The sequence below is a fragment of the Rhinolophus sinicus genome, chromosome 12, assembly GCF_057876585.1.
Source record: "Rhinolophus sinicus isolate RSI-liver-muscle chromosome 12, RSI-T2T, whole genome shotgun sequence".
NCBI classification, from domain to species: domain Eukaryota; kingdom Metazoa; phylum Chordata; class Mammalia; order Chiroptera; family Rhinolophidae; genus Rhinolophus; species Rhinolophus sinicus.
The window spans coordinates 17,663,400-17,683,863 of record NC_142512.1 but is presented as its reverse complement, the minus strand read 5'-3'; the positions used below and the strand labels follow the sequence as shown (position 1 = coordinate 17,683,863).

The 20,464-nt window shown below is 40.7% G+C and overlaps 1 protein-coding gene across 1 annotated transcript; it reads left to right on the top strand.

The window, feature by feature from the left end:
- The first annotated feature begins 1,968 nt into the window (after positions 1-1,968).
- LOC109439139 (olfactory receptor 3A10-like) lies at positions 1,969-4,203 on the top strand. The gene is given in 5 exon segments (XM_088788984.1): positions 1,969-2,053; positions 2,056-2,447; positions 2,449-2,593; positions 2,596-3,018; positions 4,154-4,203. Coding segments are annotated over 5 exon segments (1,095 nt in total).
- The last annotated feature ends 16,261 nt before the right edge of the window (positions 4,204-20,464 follow it).

Sequence of the window (20,464 nt, the reverse complement as noted above, 5' to 3'; positions counted from 1 at the left end):
TTAGTAGTAGAAACTTCTTTATAACACAAACATCTGGACTCCAACTTCACAGCTCCTTCCACTGTGCTGAGTTGTCCCTATATACCAGGAAAATGACAGAGAGAGAGAGAGAGAGAGAGAGAGAGAGAGAGAGAGAGAGAGAGAGAGAGAGAGAGAGAGAGGAGAGACCATACATGGCTTTGTGAAGAAAAGGAACTATGTAGGGCAAATTGGACTACAGAACCCGAGATAGACTAAACTTTGTACGGACATGCAGGGTGGGAGACGACTGAAGAAGCAGGGGGTGGGCAATGCCTTAAGGATGGAGAGATGCAGCCGCTGTTCAGAGCAAGGCTGAACTCTTGTCACTGTGCTATGTGTCACTGCTATGATTTTAAACCCAGATTGGGCTTGCCTGAAAATTAAGCCAGGAAAATCCATCGTGAGGACATTTCCTAAAATAACAAGGGCTTCCTACAAATACTCTCTGCCTTCTCAGCAGAGCAAATAACCTGTATCAACCAATTGCCTGTCCTGGAGGTGGCGGGTGTTGGGGTATTTCTGATGAATCCCTCTGCCACCTGTGAACACACTCTTCAACTTAAATCCTAGCTCCACCACTTCATAGCTGTGCGAATCATTCATTCACTCTCTTTCAGAGCAGAGTGAGACGTTTAAGAACACTGACTTTGACACCAGACTGCCTGGTCTGAATCCCAGCTCTCCATAACCTTGGACCAGTTACCTTACCTCTTTGCGCCTCAGTTTCCTATCTGAAAAATGGGGGTTGTAATAGTATAATAGTACCTACTTCAAAGGATCATTTGAGAATTAAAGGAGATAATACATGTACAATGCTTAGAATGGTGCTTGACACATACTAAGATCTAATTAGGTCTCTGTTATTATTAGTATTACCTACCTTAGAGGATTTTTGTATGGATCGGAGTAAATACATAAAAGTAACTTGTATAGAAAATGCTTTATACATCTTACCTGTCACTGGCTGTCACTCTGATTCCACCACCTCCAGGGAACACGCGCATTATTTCTGTACTAATTTCAAATGTACACTTTGCTGGGCCTGCCCAGCTCTCAGGGAGAGATTGTATGCATGGGACCAGCTCATAAGGGAAGAAATTTATCTTCTCCAACTGCAGGGCAGGAAGAGATGAGCTATGAGGAAGGGATTATTGTGTGACGGTGTGGGCCTGGGGAGTCAGACAGTCCCGGGCTGGAGCTGTGCCAAGAGCTAGACAACCTTCTGCTACTTGTTGCCCTTTCCAGCCTCGGTGTCCTGATTACAAAGACATAATAGGAGTTACCTGACAGAGTTCTGTGAGAATTAAATGAGAAAATAAATATGGAGTGCGTAGCGCAATACTCATAGTTTATACTTTAAAAACGTTGTTAGTCCTTCGTTGACTTGCCTTTGTGTCTTCCATTGTTAGCCTCTGTGTATTTCTGTACTTTGGTCTGTTCCTTGCTCTTCTTCCCTCAGCTCACTCTCTTTCACATCCCTTTTTGATTTCATAAGCTCTTGTCCTCCTACCCTTCTTTATTGCTACTCTCTTCTATCGTGCTTTTCTAGAACGTCATACATTCTTATTTATTGAGCTCGTCAGAGCTGCTATTCAGTTACTATACACCGATATGACCTTAATAGTTGCTAAAAAAGCAAAACATTTCCATATTGTATTGGTAAATAGCCCCAGTCCTGGCTCCCCAAAGTAGTTCCCTCTCTCCCAGCCTTTCCCTGGGATCCCCCGGACCTCAACCTGAACCAGCAATTAAAGAGTTCACGTCTGACATGGTAGGGTCCTCCAGGAGCCTGCTGAGCTCTAGGCTGGTATCCATTCTGATTGGTAAGTACCCACGCCATATTATCCTAGCATCCAGTAGACACAAATTAAGTGTCCACTGTGTGTCTCTCTCCCTGTTTGGCAGGCCCAAGTTTTCTCCTCCCACTACAGCTCTTCGCAGTGTCCTATGGAGCCAGGTGCCTGGGGGAATGGGACAACGGTCATTGAGTTCATCTTTCTTGGCCTAACAGAGAACACAACACTGCAAACCATCCTTTTGCTGTCTGCCTCTTTGCCTATGTAGTCACAGTGGGGGGCAATGTCAGCATCCTGGCTGCCATCTTTGTGGAGCCCAAACTCCACGCTCCTATGTACTGCTTCCTGGGGAACCTGCCTCTGCTGGACATTGGGTGCATCGCTGTCACCGTTCCTCCGATGCTGGCGTGTCTCCTGGCCCACCAATGCAGAGTCCCCTATGCTGCCTGCATTTCACAGCTCTTCTACTTTTTCCACCTCCTGGCTGGTGTGGACTGTCACCTCTTGACAGCCATGTCCTATGACCACTACCTGGCCATGTGCCAGCCCCTCACCTACAGCCCCCGCATGAGCCATGAAGTCCAGGGTGCCCTGGTGGGTATTTGCTATACCATCTCCTTCATCAACGCCTCTGACTCACACCGTGGCTGTGTCCATGCTCGAGTTCTGCGGCCCTAATGTGCTCAACCACTTCTACTGCGACCTCCCACCCCTTTTCCAGCTCTCTTGCTCCAGCATTCACCTCAACAGACAACTGCTCTTTGTTGGGGCCACCTTCAGGGGGTGAGCCCCATGATTCTCATCTCGCTGTCCTATGCGCGCATGGCAGCTGCAGTTCTACCAATCCGCTCCGCTGGTGGGAGGAGAAAAGCCTTCTTCACGTGTGGCTCCCACCTCACCGTGGTCTGTATCTTTTATGCAACTGGCTTCTTCAGCTACATGCGTCTCGGCTCAGTCTCGGCCTCAGACAAGGACAAGGGGATTGGCATCCTCCACACTGTCCTCAGCCCCATGCTGAACCCACTCATCTGCAGCCTCTGGAATCCCGATGTGCAGGGCGCCCTGAAGAGAGTGCTGACTGGAAAGAGGCCCCCGAGTGAGAAGGCGGAGGCACCAAGACACCCCTCCCTCCTTGAGGACCACCCCCGACTCTTTTATGCTGAAGGCCTGGATGTGGGCGGGAAACTTCAAGGCCTGGATTGTAGGCCAAGAAGGATGAACTCAGTGACAGTTGTCCCATTTCCCCAGGCAATGAGGGATGGGAGAGAACGTAGATAGTATGGGCCTGGGTAGAATACGGTTTGCCTTGGATTGGGGAGAAAAGCTAAAACGTTGGTCAAAGAGTATCTACGTTGCTGATAGGAGCTAGAGTAAAGACCGATGAGAAAAAATGATAATGTGGGACAGGGAATGGGACACAAATCAATTATTTTGTATTTTTTTAATTTAATGACTGTTCATTTGAAATATATTTAAAATCTTAATCAAAAACAAAATGTTTGCCCCCCTCTCCCCTTCTAAGATAAAATATATTTGTACCAGAGCATGGGATTTGGTTTTTAAAGGTTCTTCTTCAGGAAATAGGTCTAGGATTGTGAAATTAAATTGGGGTTTAACACACCGTAGGAGCAGGGTGTTGGGACCTGTGAGCATCTTCTTCAGAGCAACGTTATCAAATACCTGTCCCCAAACCAGAGTTCCCAGCCTGGCTAACCACCAGTGGGAGCAACACATTTTCACTTCACTTCATGAGCTGACACTCACAACCCATCCACCAAAAACTTGAGAATGTATCATCTTATGTTTCATGAGAAGCATTCAGAATAGTAACTTTTAATTTTAGTGGCCCAAAACTCTGGTTTATATTGGCCATTCTGTTTAATATATGGTTTGCCTTGGATTGGGGAGAAAAGCTAAAACGTTGGTTGTATGTACAGATAATTAGTAAAGTTGGGGAGACTGTTAAGAAAGGCAACATAGAGGGAGATATTGTTTGCAATTTACCAATGAATGTGTACCAGAAACTAAGATTTTACCAAAAGGGTGAAAACTAAGGCAATCCAGAGATTTCCCGTGCTACTGTGGCCATTTCTAGAATGCTTTTCTGTGAACCACTTCAGGTACTTCCTGGCCAAGAAGTTAGAAGTCTGAGAGGAGTGACCTTACCTGACATGCTTATGAACTGCTTGAGGAGAGCCGCATGGAACTCTTAAGGTGTCTGAAAATTTTTCCCAGTCAGACGGAGGTACCCACCGTCATTCTCCAAATCCAGCCACCCACCGGGTCTGCTGGGCGTTCTCTGAAACTCTCACACCCACACTCTTGTCTTCTTGCAGACAGCTGCCTTTCCATTTGGGCCCGTCTGGACTCATGCAACAGCCTCTAAGCCCCGGGCCCCTTGTCCAGTCACTGCTGCCCTGATTAACCCCCCGGAGCAATGTCTGTCTCATGTCCTCTCATCCTCCAAGGGCTACCGGTTTCTTTTTGATCACCACCATGTCATATCTAGACTATTGGGTGTGCACTGCCCTCCATCATTTCTTCTTGACTTCTCCACTCAATCTTTCTCTCTCAGCCACAGCCTGTCACTCAGGGAGGACTTTTCCTTATCAGGGGACTCATGCATCTTTTTGGTTTTATTCACTGTTTTTAATCTCCTCTGAAGGCGTGTCACCCGCAAGACACCCCCATAATCTTTTCTATATTCCTTCAGCTTCTTTTGCTCTCCCCAAATAGATTATAAACCATGTTTTATACCATGCTCGCCAAAAATCCAGCATAGTGCTGAGTGCATAAAGAAATCTTGTGGATTGATTAACTGATAATAGAAAGAAATTTGTCTTCTACATGCGAGGTCAGTGAAACTGCTAGACATTTTCAAAATACTCTAAAGGCTTCGATATTAGGAAAGTATAAAGATATCAAGGGAAAATTAAAAAAGAGAGAAACTTTCTTCTGATGAAATAAAGACAATCACAGAGTTTGACTTAACAGGGAGAAGCTTTCCTGACTTTGCAAGTGAACTATGATATCATTTCTCTTCAAAAATAAGAGAAACTGCCTGAAGCTAAAGCAGAAGTGTCTCCTTCTTGTAAAGAATTAGAAAGAGAGCATTTAGTCAGCAACAGCTGAGCATAGAACACCTGGGTGTGAAATCCTGTAACATCCAAAGACTGGGATCCATTCAACTTGGATTGGAGTACATTACAGATATGGGATAATAATAATAAATGAGTAGTCATAAGTTATGACAAAGTGTCTTTCTTTACTTCATGTTCTGAAGTGAAGTTTTTAACTCTGCTATTAAGTGTGAGTAATTCATGTTCTGTGTAAATAATTTTAATAAAAGGCATATTTTTATTTAAAAAGAAGAGTGAAAGTATTGATATTGAAAGATGTATAAACATGGATGGATCTTGAGATTATAAGGCTAAGTGAAATAAGTCAGACAGAAAAAGCAGAGAACTATGTGATTTCACTGATATGTGGTATATAAACCAAAAACAACAAAAGAACAAGACAAACAAATGAGAAACAAAAACTCATAGACACAGACAATAGTTTAGTGGTTACCAGAGGGTAAGGGGGGAGGGGGATGGTAGATGAGGGTAAGGGGGGATCAAATATATGGTGATGGAAGGAGAACTGACTCTGGGTGGTGAACACACAATGGGATTTATAGGTGTGTAATACAGAATTGTACACCTGAAATCTATGTAACTTTACTAACAATTGTCACCCAATAAATTTTAATTTTTTAAAAATGAAAGATGTATAGCAGATATTGCTAAATTTACAAGTGATGATAATGTGACATGTATATGTGTACAAGGCGAAAAAGTCCTAGAGAACTACTCGCACGCTGTGGATGGTGATTCCTGCTGTGGAGGGAATGGGACTGGGAAGAACGGTAGAAAATGGAGGAGAAGAAATTGTGGTTTTTACTCCATTTACTCTTATTTGAGGTTTTTCACTGAATTCTGTAATTTGAAAAAAATATATTTTTAAAGTGTTAATTTTATTAAAGTGTTAATTTATGGAGTAAAAATATGGATATTGGGGTTAAAGTGAGTTGACTGTAGTGTTTTCTCTCTAGCCTTCAACATGTCTGTCTGTCTGTGTGTCTGTCGGTCCTTGGTCATTCTCATCTTTGAGAAAAATACTAAGTTGTCCAGTCCATCCAATATATGGCCACTGGGTTCACTTGATCAAAAGTCAGAGGCTTGGGAAAGATATGAAGCTGTCGTCAGCATCTTGTCCATCCTTTCTCTTCTGAGTTAAGACCCAAACCGAACCATCTAAGGAAATACCTCCAGTGAACCCTTTCCCCCTCCTCCCATCTCCTGGGCTTGAAAATTCAAATTTCACCCTCCATTCCTGCACCACCACCAACATGCCTTCTCCCTAACACTGCCTCTTAATTTTCAATCTTTTTATGTAATTCCAGTTAAAGGTAGTGACTAATCTTGGTGGAGACTGATGTAGACTTTTCACAATTTCTTATGCCACAAACATAGGTTTGTGGCCTCCTGGCACTAAAAGAAACTTCTAGCAATATTTTAGTCCAACCACTTTGACTTCAGATAGTTCGTATCCAAAAAAAAACAACAACATGTTCCCTGTGTTATCAGTCCTCAACACACCTGTGAACTTCAGGACAGCCAGGATCCATCTGTCAAGCTCAGCAGATGTCAGTTTATACACCATGGGCATCTATACATGTCGACTTGGACATGTTCTCATTCACATTTCAACAATGCCTCCTTCCCTCACATCCATCCTACCATCTAGAGGCTTAACATAGAGGAAGGCACTCTTAGGACTCAAAAGAATTATAACGAAATACGGTTTCTCTTCTTAGTCCATTAGCACATAACAGTATTTACAAAGCACTTTGAAATCTATGTTTTTGTGTGAATATTGCAACTGCACAGTTGAGTGTCACCCACAGCCAGGGCCAGGATTAGAGAGTAAGAAAGCAGCTTTTATTATCCTCACTTTGCAGTTAAAAAAAAACCAAAGGTGCCCACAGGCTAAGTGACTTTCCATAGTCCATAGAATTAGCACAAAAGGCAGACTCCTACTTAGCCTGGTATCTTTGCCTCCCTGCCTGCCTGTCTCTAGTAAATCACCAAAGAATTCTAAACCAACAATGTAACGTTTACTGCCTCTAGGTACAATGAGCCTCAGAAACTCTGAAAGTAGAAATGCTGTACAGTGGAGTGAGGAAAGCCTTAGACAGGACATTTGGAGACCTGGGTTCTAATCTAATCTCTCCTACCTAAAAGTGAATTTCCTAAACATTAATTAATTCCTTTGTCTGTAAAATTAGTCCCTTCCATGTAGCTTGGGTTTTTTCATTCACTGATAGATATTCAGACCCATACAGGATGCCAAAGGCTGGAGGGAAATAAGGGGCCATGGGCAATTAAATGGACAGGCAGTCAATCCATGCACAGTGGATCTCTGATGGGTAAAAGTTGGTTCTTGGGCTTCAGCATCTAGAAAGATTCCTAGATTAGAGGTGGTAGCAGTGAGCCAGGCAGTGATGTGAAGGCCTGAGCGTCAGCAATAATTGAAACTGAAAGAAATGAGCTTGGGAAGGAATCTTGGAACATCAGCCTGAAAGTATCTAACCTTGTTTTCAGAGTTTATGTTTGTAGGATCGGAGGAGATAATGATATCAGGGCCCTAAAAGGAACATTTATTTGGTATTTACAGGTAGTTGTCTAGGCCAGGATACAAAGAAAGGCAAATATGAATCAAATATGTTCTAGGTGCCAGGCAGCAAGCTGAGAAGCCCGTGCATTTAATCAGCTGTGGTCAAATGAAGACAGCATTGACCTGAGAAGTGGGCAGACCCGGCTTCTGGGCCAACACTGCTACTAGCTACCTGTGTGACATTTCCTCTCTGTGGGCCCCAGTGTTCTCACTTATGAAATGGGAGTCATAATATGCACTTCAAATTATTATTCTGAGGATTAAATGAACTGAAATACAGAACTATTGAGCTGACAAATATAATGTAGAAGATGCTAAAATTCCATTGGGTTTCGAGTAGGAGCTGCCGTATTCCAGAGTTTGTGTCCTCTCTCTAATACGGACCAGAGCAGGGACCCCCCCTGTACCCCCCAAAACTCCAGCCAGTGCTATGCCCTTTGTACCACAGTGGCCCTCACTTCCCTTGAATAAGCTAGTGAAGGACTCAGAACTTTAGAAGCTGTTGCCTCGCCCTCCATGGACACTGAGTGGCAGCATGATTAATCTCTTGTGGGTCTCCCCACCCTCACCCCCACCCCCTCCACCCCGCCAGCAACACCTTAGTATCTTGTTATCTTAGACAAGAGGCTACTAAGTGATAAACTTCACTAACTTCCCCAGCTTCACAGGGTCTCAGGAGGCACACCCATCCAGACGCTGTTCTAATGAAAGTTACCACAGAGACAGCCAGGGCCGGGGCTAGAAAAATGAAGTCCTTGCAAGTTCCACAGAATCCTCTAATGAGCTCCCAAATGAGAGTTCGGGTTAATTTGGTCCACGTGGGGATGAAGGGAGACTGGGGATTTGCTGATTGTCTTCTGCTTTTCTGCTAATAAGGCCAGAGGGAAGGGATGCCCAGAAAAAACCTTGCTTTCTTTTGGGTCTTTTAGTCAGAAAAGAACTAGACCTTAGAGAGGAGAGTGGAGCATGCCAATTAGTGATGTGTGGTTTCAATCATGTCCTTAGCAAGACTCATTAGCAAACTTGGGAGTAGAGGGAAGATGCATACAAAACAGGAATGCCTGGGCATGACTTAGCCTCCCTGAGAAGACTGGCCTCCCCTTCCTTCACTTTTTGTCTGATTTTTGGCGTTCCATTCTTCCACGCTTCACAACCCAGAAGTCTCCTGTTCTCCCACTCCTCATCCCATCACAGCCTGTTTTTGTTTTGTTTTGTTTTGTTTTTCCGTCAATTCCACATTGAATAAATGCACCTGCTCCGTAGTTTGTAATGACTGTATCATTTTATAACTGCATCAGGATTTCCTTAATTAGCCCCCCATCTGGACACTTTAGGTTGTTCCCAGTCTTTCACTCTTAACAGCAAAGCTTTAATATGTCTTTGCTTAGCTATTTCCTTCAATGGACCACATGCATGTGTACTATATTTTCAACATTTTATAAATATTGACAGATGATCAGCTAGACAGATTGAACCATTTGACTTCTCTACCAATTCAATGTGAGAGGGCCACTTTCCTAACCCTAACCAAGCTTAGATACTATCATTTAAAAAAATCTTTGCAATGTGATAAGTGAATCACTATTTCCATGCTGTTTTAGTTTGCATTTCTTTAGTTGTCAGGGAGACAGAGCTTTTCTTCTTTTATAAATACAAGTATTAACTCTTTTTCATATATTCTGCAAATACTTTCCATATTGTTATTTGTCTCTCAATACTAATGGTGTTTTTGACATACAGACTTTTATGTAGTCAAGTATGTAAATATTTTACTTTATGAATTGTCTTTGCTGCCACACTTGAACTGATTTTCTTCATCTCAAGTATATAAACATTCATCTATATTTTCTACTACTTACATTATAATTTCACTTTTTATTTTATGTTTTACATTTTTTTATCCAAAATTCATTTTAGTACCTGATATAGGGATACAACTTTATTTTTATAACCCTATATAGCTTGTGTCCCAAGACCATTCCAAGTAATTTGAAGTACCCCCTTTTGTCAAATAAGAAATGCTTTTATATACTCGTGTCTGTTCTGAACTTTATATTCTATTACACTATTCTGTGTCAGCACCACGGTGTTTCAACCACTATAGCTTTAGAATATATATTCACATCTCATTCTGGAAATCTTGCATCATCACATTTTCACATTCTCGTTACTCGCTTTCCTCCCAAACGTACTTGGTTAGTCTCACATTTTCTCTTCCACTTTAACTATAGAATCATTTTTCTGATTGAAATCTTCTACCATTGGGATTTTAATGAGAATGTGTTAAAATGATTGATAATTTGTGGATAACTGACAGCTTTACAATATTGGATCTTTCCAGATAGGGACATGGTATAGTTAGTCCATTTATTCAAATGTTAATTCTAGGGAAGAATTTGAAGTCTTTTAAAACTGAGAGTTTTCACCTTTTTGTTAAGTTTATTTCTAAATACATAATAGGTTTTTTTGTTTGTTTTTTACTATTACAAAGTGGATATTTTAATATGAGATATGAATATTTTAGGACTCTTAATACTGTTAAAAAAGAAACAACACCCCAAGGCGGCGTCACTTGCCCCCAGGACAGCAAACTAAGATTTAATTGCAGTTTCAGCCCCTCCCAGGAATGTAACTTTAAACCAGTCAGTCTGGATGCTAATAATCTGCTTGGTAAGACCCCAGCCACCCTTCCCCCAAAGAAAGGTGACCCTGCCTGAAACAATCCTTTCTTTTCTTTGCTAATAACGTTCTTGGCCTGCCCAGTTTCTGCCTATAAAAACCTTCTATTTCATAGAATTTCTCAGAGCACCTCTCTATTTCCTAGGGAGTCAGCTTGCGAGATGATGACTCATTCAGTAAAGCCAATTGGATCTTTAAATTTCCTGGGTTGAATCTTTATTCATTAACAATACATATTGCTAAACTATCGACTGTTAACAAAATTCCAGAAGTAATCTAAAGAGAGCTTTATTCATACATGATTTGCAAATCAGGGACATAGCCCTCCATATGAACTGAAGACGTGTTCTGAGGTGTGGGGGGGATGGGGCAAGATTTTTAAAGGTAAAAGTTGCAAGGAACTGATGACCAAAGAGATGGGTTGCTAGGGGAAACACGACCATAAATTTACGTCATTGGTGGGGGCAACTGGACTTTCAATGTCCTCTGACTTCGTGGTCAAATAAGTGGGGTTGTGAGATGAGAACAGTGGGTAACATATGATTAAACATCTACCAACATTCTAGTTTCAGCCCAGGCATGTGGAGCAAAAGGGCTTTTTTGATCACACAATTACAATACAGAGAGTGATATTTATGGAAGTCGTGAGCAGGACGTGTCTGTCAAAGTAGCAGCAGTTTCACACAAGAGGGTCACACAGGTTTGCAAGCAGTAAGGTTAGGAAAGGCAGACAGAGTCTTACAAAAGAAGGATGAGAGACAGAGTCTGATGTTCAGCCAGAGTCCCTGTGGCGCTGGGTTGCTTAGTGTCAGGCATCAGGCCAGGCTGGTGAGACCGTCAGGAAGCAAGGTTTTAAGCATTCCATCTGGGACTAGTGCAGATGCAGCCGGCAGCGATGAGCCATCAAAGAGCTCTGATCTTATGCTCAAGGCCGGGTGTGATGCACCCATCTGTAGTCCAATAAAGCTCATCTGCAGTCCAATAAATCCGTCCAGATGGTCACACTCCACTGAGTCTGGAGTTGTCCGGTTAGGGCGTTCACTGGGTATGCCTTTCACGGGATGTTCTGGCATGACTGTCACTTTGGGACTGCCATAGCTATCAGAATATTAGAGTCCATTCTGTGTTCATAATTAATATTCTGTACAATGAAGGATGTAAGGAGTACAATTTATCAAACAGTACAATCAGCATGTAGTGCTGGAGCCCCAAAGGGGCAAACTCGTGCCCTCTAAGTAGCTTCAGAGTTCAAGCTGCAAAAATCCAAATGTTGGGCCACCAGTTACGATATTAAAATTCTTGTACATTCTCACTACCAATAAGAAAGTGGAATCTTAGTCTCCATTTAGAAATGAGCCATGTTCATTTCACCATGTCATCACACATATTAATTATTTTTTATTATTTCTAATTTGAGAGACAAACATATAATAATTTTACTTTGCTTTTTCTGCGTGCTAGTGAAACTGAGTATTTTGTCCTGTCTGTTAACTATGTTTGCATTTTTCTCTTTTGTAAATTGCCTTTAATTTTCTTGGCTTATTTACCAACAAGATCTGTGTTTTCACTTCCCTTTTTTCCAGTTTGTTTTGTATATATTTCTAATAGATAATACATACAAGGGAAATATATTAACCTTTTCATGTTTTCTGCAAAGTTTTCTCCAAGTTTGTTGTTTGTAATTTGGGTAACCTTTTATATAAGTTTTTAAAAAACATTTATGTAATCAAATCTACTGAACTTTTCCTTTGTGCCTTCTTCCATTGTTTGTGTTTCTAGAACTTTTGCCATCATTGACAGTTATAAATATTCACATATATGTTCCCTTGGTCTTTCTCAATTTTGAGTTTTGTATTTAACTCTTAAATCCACCCTGTATTTGTTCTGACACATGGTGTCAAATAAACAATCAATTGCCTTAACACTATTTGTTGAATATTCCATTCCCTGCCCCACTGATTTGTAATGCTTAATTTATGCACATATTTAATTTTTTAAATCCAAAAATGTGTTTATGATCTGTGTCCTCCATTCCATCAATTGTCTATTTCTAAATAAGTTTCAGTATGTCTTTATTATTGTTAATAATACTAATAACCACCCCTAGTTATTCCGATTTATTTAGCAACCAGCCAGAGACTAGGCTCTACCTATATTATCTCATTTAATCCTTATAATAAAAGTCACAAATGCTAGAATTTTCATTTTACAGATGTAGAAATCCCCAGGGGGGGAAATTCTGAAAGAAAATGCATTGCAACGTTGTCTTCATTTTTTTTTTTTCCAATTTGTTTAAGGGTAGGCACATCAGCTGGCTTCTTGCAATCTCAATTTGTCTTACTAAGTGCCCTCAAGACTACGCACACTGCCTTTCTTGCCACACCTAAATTGGATCAGGGGCCAGGTCAGCCAAAGAGCTGCCCGAGGTGCCAACGCATAACAAATGCTAAAACCTCACTGCTACATTTCCACTCAGATTCCTCATGCAACTCCTTCCCAACTGGAAAAATGCAAACTCACTGCCCATCCCTGCTGAAGTACACAGAGCCTTCCAATGCAGTTCCAGTGGAAACTTCTAAAACTCTCCTCACCTGTGCTGATTAATAGATTTGCAGTCAATAAGAATTTGACTTATTGACCAAAATAAGCTCAGTATACCCTACCCAATGATTCACTTTGGAGAATGCTGAAATTCTTTTTTTTAATTTTTTTTTAAAAATTTATTGGGGTGACAATTGTTAGTAAAATTACATAGATTTCAGGTGTACAATTCTGTATTGCATCATCTATAAATCCCATTGTGTGTTCACCACCCAGAGTCAGTTCTCCTATCACCATACATTTGATCTTTTAATATGCTTCTTTTTGCTTTCATGTATTGTCATACATTATAGATAAAAAGAAATAGAAACCATGGCTCGTCTCTGCTGTCCCATTGCATGCTATGAGGAAAACTAAGACTTAAACTCAATAATTCAAGTTCTAGGTGAGGGAAATGGAATAAAGAGTTTGGAGAGAATATTCCAGGAGTTGTCTGTACTGTATTGGACATGCTAGTGTTCATTTGGTCAAATCTTGCTCAGTGTCCATATTGCCCATCTCCCTTTCTTAAATAATAGTATAATTTTCATCATGCCTCACTCACCCTAATGTAGCCCATATGCTTTGGCAAAAGATGAATCTATCCCCACCCAGGCCCTTTGCTTCATGATTGGTTCAGGTAACCAGTCAGCACTTGAAACTCTGTCCCATCACCACTGGCAACCTACATAATCAAAGGAACAGGAGAGGTTCATGATTCTACTTTGGAAGGCAGCTATGTTCACCACTATACCACCAACGCTATGATTCTACTTTGTCTAAGGGATTTTTCTCATCCGAATCCATGATTTGAAATACGTGTTCGTGTTCTCCTTGTTTTTGTTTTTTGTTTTTTTTAATCCTACTCAACAATGTGTAGAAGATCATGCCATATCAGTACATACACAGCTTGATTTGGGGCTGCTTGACATTGCTTCTTCTTTTGGTATACAAAATGAGACAAATGTGATGCAAATGCGACAAATATGACCTCTCTGTATTGTCCCCCGAGTTGTTTATTTCTTCACTGCAGGCTGAGACCTATTAGCTCAAAAGCCCACTGACATCAAACTCAGATTTTTACACATCAAATTATTTTTAAAACAAAGATTATTCCCTCCCTTGGGAGTTCCCTTGTCCCTTTCCCCTCCTGAGTTCTGGTACTGGTGCTGTAGGCTCTGTCCAGTCTCCTGCGGTGAGGAATGGCCCTGCATGCCAACCTGTCAAAGCTTTGTCCATGAAAGTCGGTGTGTGCCACTGCCACCTCATGGTTGTAGCTTTTTCCTTGACCAGTCCCCAGATCCCTCCAAGCTTACACATAACCGCACTCTGATTTCCCTTGGGTTTCCCATGGATTTTTAGTCCATGAGTCTTGGGTAGGACTGCATTTCAGCTCCAGATATGGCCAAACAATATCCTTATCCTCCAAGCTATAGGTTTAGGGAAGGGCACGTGACCCAAGTTGGTCCAGCCAGAGTGAATCCTAGACCTCATGCTGAACCACGTAGAGGGAAAGGTCCCTGTCTCCCAAAAGACTTTATGGAAAGAGCTGCTGTAGCAGCCACTTTTCCATCATAAGGAGAAAGCCTCTCAGAGGTCCAGGCAATCAACGTCTCTAGAACTCAGTTTCTCTCTATCTCTTAAAACTGCCTTTCTATGTTCTGGTCTCATCTTCAAATGGAGTGAAGAAAAAAAAGGTTTTCTCATTCTTCACAAGGAGAGTGAAATATCCCCCAAAAGGCAGGCAAGGGAGGATGGAACCCAGAAGATAGGTGGAGAGGTAGGTCTAAGGAATGAAGGAAGGAAGGAAAGAAGGAAAAAAGGAAGGAAGGAAGGAAGGAAGGAAGGAAGGAAGGAAGGAAAGAAGGAAGGAAGGAAAAAGGGGAGGAAGAGGGGGAGGGAGGGTGCCATGGTGCTGATGTTGATAGTGTCAATGAAAAGGACCTGAATCTTTGGAAATATTAGAAAAATTTTTATTTATGGGCCTTGCTGAGGACTATTAGCCTGAGCAGAGCTTCAAGAAGCCATTAAACAGTGCTGTGACTTTGGAAAGGGAGAGCAGATGCTTATGTAGGCAGAAGAGTAAGCAAAGAGTACGTCTGGTTGTGTGTTAGAGGTTTCAAGTAGGGAACATACAGTTCAATGATGAACAGTTTTACACCAAATGGAAGGAATGTATAGAAAAGATAAGGTTGAGTTGCCATGCCCCCTGGCATCAGGCTATTTTAATTAGAGTCTAGAAATAATTAAAATACTTCAAAACACTTTGAGGTGATATTTACCAGGATGTAGAAAAAACAGGTGGAACCGAGGGAAATTCTCCATGTCTCTGACTCCATCTAGTTCAAGCCTGCTTTGTTCCCATGGCCCTCAGCTAATAGCTCCTGCTTATATTCTTGTATATAGACATGCTAATCATGAGAGAATTTCTGTTTTCAGCTTGGGTAGATAAGAGCAGTATGTATTGTTTATCAAAGAGTTGCAGGAACCTCGTCTGACAGTCTTCCTCTGACCCCTACTGGTGCCCAGATGTCAATCACCTCTTGCCCCTCCCATTTCCCTTCCCTGCTATAAAAGACGCCTGAACTCTGTACTTTCTTAGATGGGTTTGAGGAACAAGTAGGTCTCGTGTCTTCTCGGTTGGTGCCTTCTCAATCAATAAACCTTTCCTTACTCCAAACTCTAACATTTTGAGTTTCAGCCTTTGGAAGCATCGGGCACACAGACTTTGGATCAGTTACGTAGGCACTATGATCTGTAATCATTGATCTATACTGTTGAAACTGTAGCAGACATATTTGACTACCCTCATGATTTGTGTCTTAGTAAGAAAATTTAGGAATGCTCATTGTTCTCTCTCGGTCACTGATTAAGTAAGAGAAGCTGAAGCACCATTTCCTTTCTCAATAGGATGATATATTCAGTGGAAAGATGTAGGTACAGGCAAAACATCAGAGGATTTCTTTCTCAGAAAACTAACACAGACAAGTACAATTTAATACATTCTTTCCCAATAGTTAGAGATCAACCAATTAAATACTCCAGTCACATCTCTTGTTCCTCAAGCCTCACCCTGTTACAAAACTTCCAATCATCTTTTTGGGGGCTTCTCCCTTAAATAAAGAGGACAGGCAAAATCATGTGAGAGAGCAATAATAAGACAGGAAGTGAGAGCAAAAGTGTCTGTGTGGGGGGAGTGCAAAACAAACAAAAAGAAGTAATATAGGGGGGAGAAAAAAAGAAAATTATAATAAGCATCCTTAGAAAAAAAGGAGATTTTTTTTCTTTCTTTCTTTTTTATTAGTTTCAGGTGCACAAAACAAAGTAATACTTAGATGTTTATCATTTATATCCCTCACACTGTGTCAACTCCCCTCCCCCATCCACTATCCCTCTGACATCGCACACAGTCATTACATTTCCACTGTCTCTATTCCTGATGCTGTACCCCGCTTCTTGTAAATATATATATAAACTTGTAGTTGACATTCATTATTGTTTAGCTTCAGCTTCAGGTGTACAGTGCAATGATCAGGCATCTACATCATCCCTGAGGTGGTCTCCCTAATGAGACAAGTGTGCATCGGATACCCTACAAAATCTTTACAACATTATTGATTACATTCCCCAAATTAACTTTCGTATCCCCGTGGCAATCTTATGGTTACTGACTGTGCTTTCTAATTCCCTCACCTTTCCCCTTATCCCCACCCTCCCTCCCATCTAGCAACCCTCAGTTTTTCCTCTATGTCTCCGAAACTGTTTCTAATTAGTTCATTCACTTATTCTTTTCTTTAGATTCCACATATAAGTGAGGTCATATGGTATTTGTCTCTCTCTGTCTGACTTATTTCACTTAACATAATGTTCTCTAGGTCCATCCATGTTGTTGCAAACGGTAAGATTTCTTTCTTCTTTATGGCTGCGTAATACTCCATTGTATAAATGTACCACAGTTTCTTAATCCAGTCGTATGTCGATGGGCAAGAAGAAAAGGAGATTTTGAATCTATGAAATAAGTACAAGAGACCATAAAAAGGAACCATTAGATACCAGAAAAAAGCTCTTGACAATGTAAAATATGATCACAGCAATTTCCTTAAATCAACAGAAGAATTGGAAGATAAAGGTGAGGAATTGTCCCAGAAAGTACAGAGAGGAAAAATAAAAATTTATGGATAAGAAAAGAAAAAGAAATTTTAAAGAGAACCAGAAGTTTCAAATCTAAATAATAAAAGTTCCCTAGAGTGAAAACCAAGAAAATTGGGGAGGGGGGAGTGGGGATGAGGCAGAACGGAAGTGTCCGGTCACATGCAAAGAATAGAGATTGACAAGGACTTCCACTTCTTATAATGTCAGGCTTGGTAATTTGGACTAAGGCTCCCTCTGAGGACAGTTATAAAAGCTGGGCAAAATATTTGAAAATATGTTCTTGAAGGCATCACAGCGCTAATAAAAAAAAGGGAAGAACTGCAAGGACAGGACCCGGAGGAAGATGGAATCCCAAGGGTTGAGCCCATCCAGGCTGTTCCATGGAGCCCTTCATTGATTTCAGAGAAGCAGCACAGAGACTGAGAGGCTAAGAAGTCCAGGTCACCCCAATTCAACTTTAGGAGCTGAGATCATTTGGAGCTGTACTATGTAGTCCCTGCAAAGGCTTGTGTACTTTTAATTCACCATTTATGGTTAAAATATAGACAAATAGTCCTGTCATCTGTTGGTTAAATTTGCCTCCCCTGGAATGAGAGGTGTCCTATACTAGGGCAGTGTCACTTTGTGCACATAATGTGCATACAAAGAGTTTGGGAGTGTTATTTAAATCTTAAATCAGATTCTGGGGTGTGGCCTGAGATTCTGCATTTCTAAGAAGCTCCAGGGGATGTATACTGCTGGTCTGTGGACCACAATTTGGGTAACACATCTAAACAGCATTTTTCCTTCTCACTGTAACCTGGCATTTCTTTGCCATGGGAATCTTCCAGTTCTCTTTGGTGACCAAAGTTCTACCCAAAGTTTCTCTTTCTCCAGATGTCCAATTTTTTTCTGTACCGATTAATATTTCCAACTACTGATAGAATAAAGACAATGAGAGAGAGAGAGAGAGAGAGAGAGAGAGAGAGAGAGAGAGAGAGAGACCAGGACACATCCCCCAGAATGGCTAAAGTTAAAGACTGACAATACTGAATGGTGGCAAGGACATGAAGCAGCAAGGATCTCTTACACAGGTGGGAAGAGATGGTGGGAATGTACACTGTACAACATCTTTGGAAAACAGTTTGTCAGTATCTAGTAAAGATGAAAATATACGTGCCCTATGACTCAGCAGTGTCACTCCTCAGTTTATGCCCAAGATATGTGCACTAAGGGCACATACACAAGAATATTCACAGAAGCATTATTCATAACAGCCCATTGAAAACCCAATATCCATCATCAGTAGAATAGAAAAATATACTTTGGTATATTAATACAACAGAATGTTATACAGCAATAAATATGAATTAAAGCAACACCCGAATACTTGAAAAAAAACCTCAGGGCATAAAGAGAATATATATATTATGTGAACTCCATATATATGTGGACCCTAGAAGAGGGTGTTTGACTGGCCTGTCTTGGATACTGGGCCCACTCCTTAGCCAGGGGAGAAGCTGGCACTGGGATTCAGACCCATCAAAGGAAGAGAGGAAAATTCCTCAAAAGGAAACCACGGTAGAGAATTAAGAGAGAATAAATGTTAAGTAGGGGGAAAAAATGTCCACTATAGTCTTCTCCTTATCTTTTAATACATAATTTCTAATTCTTTTTTTCTTTTTGTTTTTCTGTAATCCTTCCTATACATCTTCTAGAACCTTGCTACTCCAAGTGTGGTCTGCAAACCGGCAACATGTACATTATGTGAGTTTGTTGGAAATTCAGAATCACGGGCATTCCCCAGACCTACTAAATGAAAATCTGCGTTTAAATAAGATCTCCACATGATGTGCATGCATGGTAAAGTTGGAAGAGTTCTAAAAGTTGGTTTTAGAGTCTTATTCCATTTTCTAGAGTGATAACCCTAATTTTTTATTTTGAAAATTGACGAGGTGGTTTTTCCTAAGAAGGCTTTTTTTTTTAATTTATTGGGGTGACAATTGTTAGTAAAATTACATAGATTTCAGGTGTACAATTCTGTATTACACCATCTATAAATCCCATTGTGTGTTCACCACCCAGAGTCAGTAAGAAGTCTTTCTTGTTGAGCACCTTTCTTTGCAAACGACTCTTGGTTTAACAAGACAAGATCTTTCAGAATCTCATTGAGAATATGCTTTAGAACTTTTAAGCACTCTCCTGCATCCTCCATTAAATCTGTTCCAATGAGAACCATTTATTCAGATTACTCAGCTTAGCTCTCCCTCCTGACTGTCTACTAACCTTCCTTCATTTGTTGATCCTTGTCTGTAGGAGTCCAAACTTACAGCATAGTGAGAAAGCATGAGTTCCCTAAGCTTCTGTGCAGCTTCAGGAGATCCCAGTTGGGGTGGGGATAAATAGGCCGCACACACCTCCAACGAGCAATATGGGGAAGAATTCTGAGTTCTCAGGATTATTCTCAGGTCAGTATCTCAACTCCTGGCTGTGGGTTTTGCATGACCCAAGGGAGCAAACTATGGAGGATCCTCACAGTCTACTTTATTATTTACTTCTTTATGGTTTGGATATTTTCCAGTGAGAATATATTATTTTTGTAATCGATACAAAATGTTGAAGAAATGAAGTCAAAGTTGTAATTATTAGGAAAACTTCTTATAAAAGGTGGGGTTCCTTTAAGGTATAAATTCGTTTCAAGAAACATGAAAATTCATTCAAATCAAATCAATAGATATTTATTCTACATGCAGAAAATACAAGGTACTGAACTAGGCACTGTAGAGATTAGACAGCACCTGTCTTCAAGACACTTGGTAAGAAAAGAAATAAACAAAGAAAGCATCAAATAATTTCAGCATCATAGGTATTACAGAGGCAAAACATCTATGTGGGAATCATAAATAGAGTTTAATCTTTCGGTCATTATTTATGTTACCTTAGCCTATATATGGGCTACAATTTACTGTCTATAAATTAAACAATTCATGACTAAACTCTATGGTCCATTCCATATCATCTGATTTCAATTCAAAAGAGCAGTTCTGATCCAAAATATAGATATTATCAAAAGAAGGAACTTGTCATTAACTGACAAATGATTGGTACAGTTAAAGAAAAAAGATAATTTTAGAATGTGATTATTAAATAGGAAAATCAATCAACTCGTGAAAATACTATTAAGAACTGAATAGATTAGCAAGAGGAGAAATGATGACCTGGGAGAGTAAAAGTTACAAGAGCGTGGACATAATAAACTGAAAAATGTTCTTCATGGAATAGATATGTTTGGCAGAAACAAAGTACTGAAGTGGCTGAGCAATTTGGGTTTATTAGAGAATTAGAAACTACTGTACATTCTTTCAGTACAATAAATCCTAAGGTTGAGAGATATTTATTCAACATTGAATAATAATCATTGAGCGTCCACTACATGTCAAGCCTTGTGCTACATCACATCCAAGATACAGTAATAAACCCAAGAGGCACAATGACCTGCCCCTAGTGACATGTGGGAAAAATCCCCCTGGAAGTGC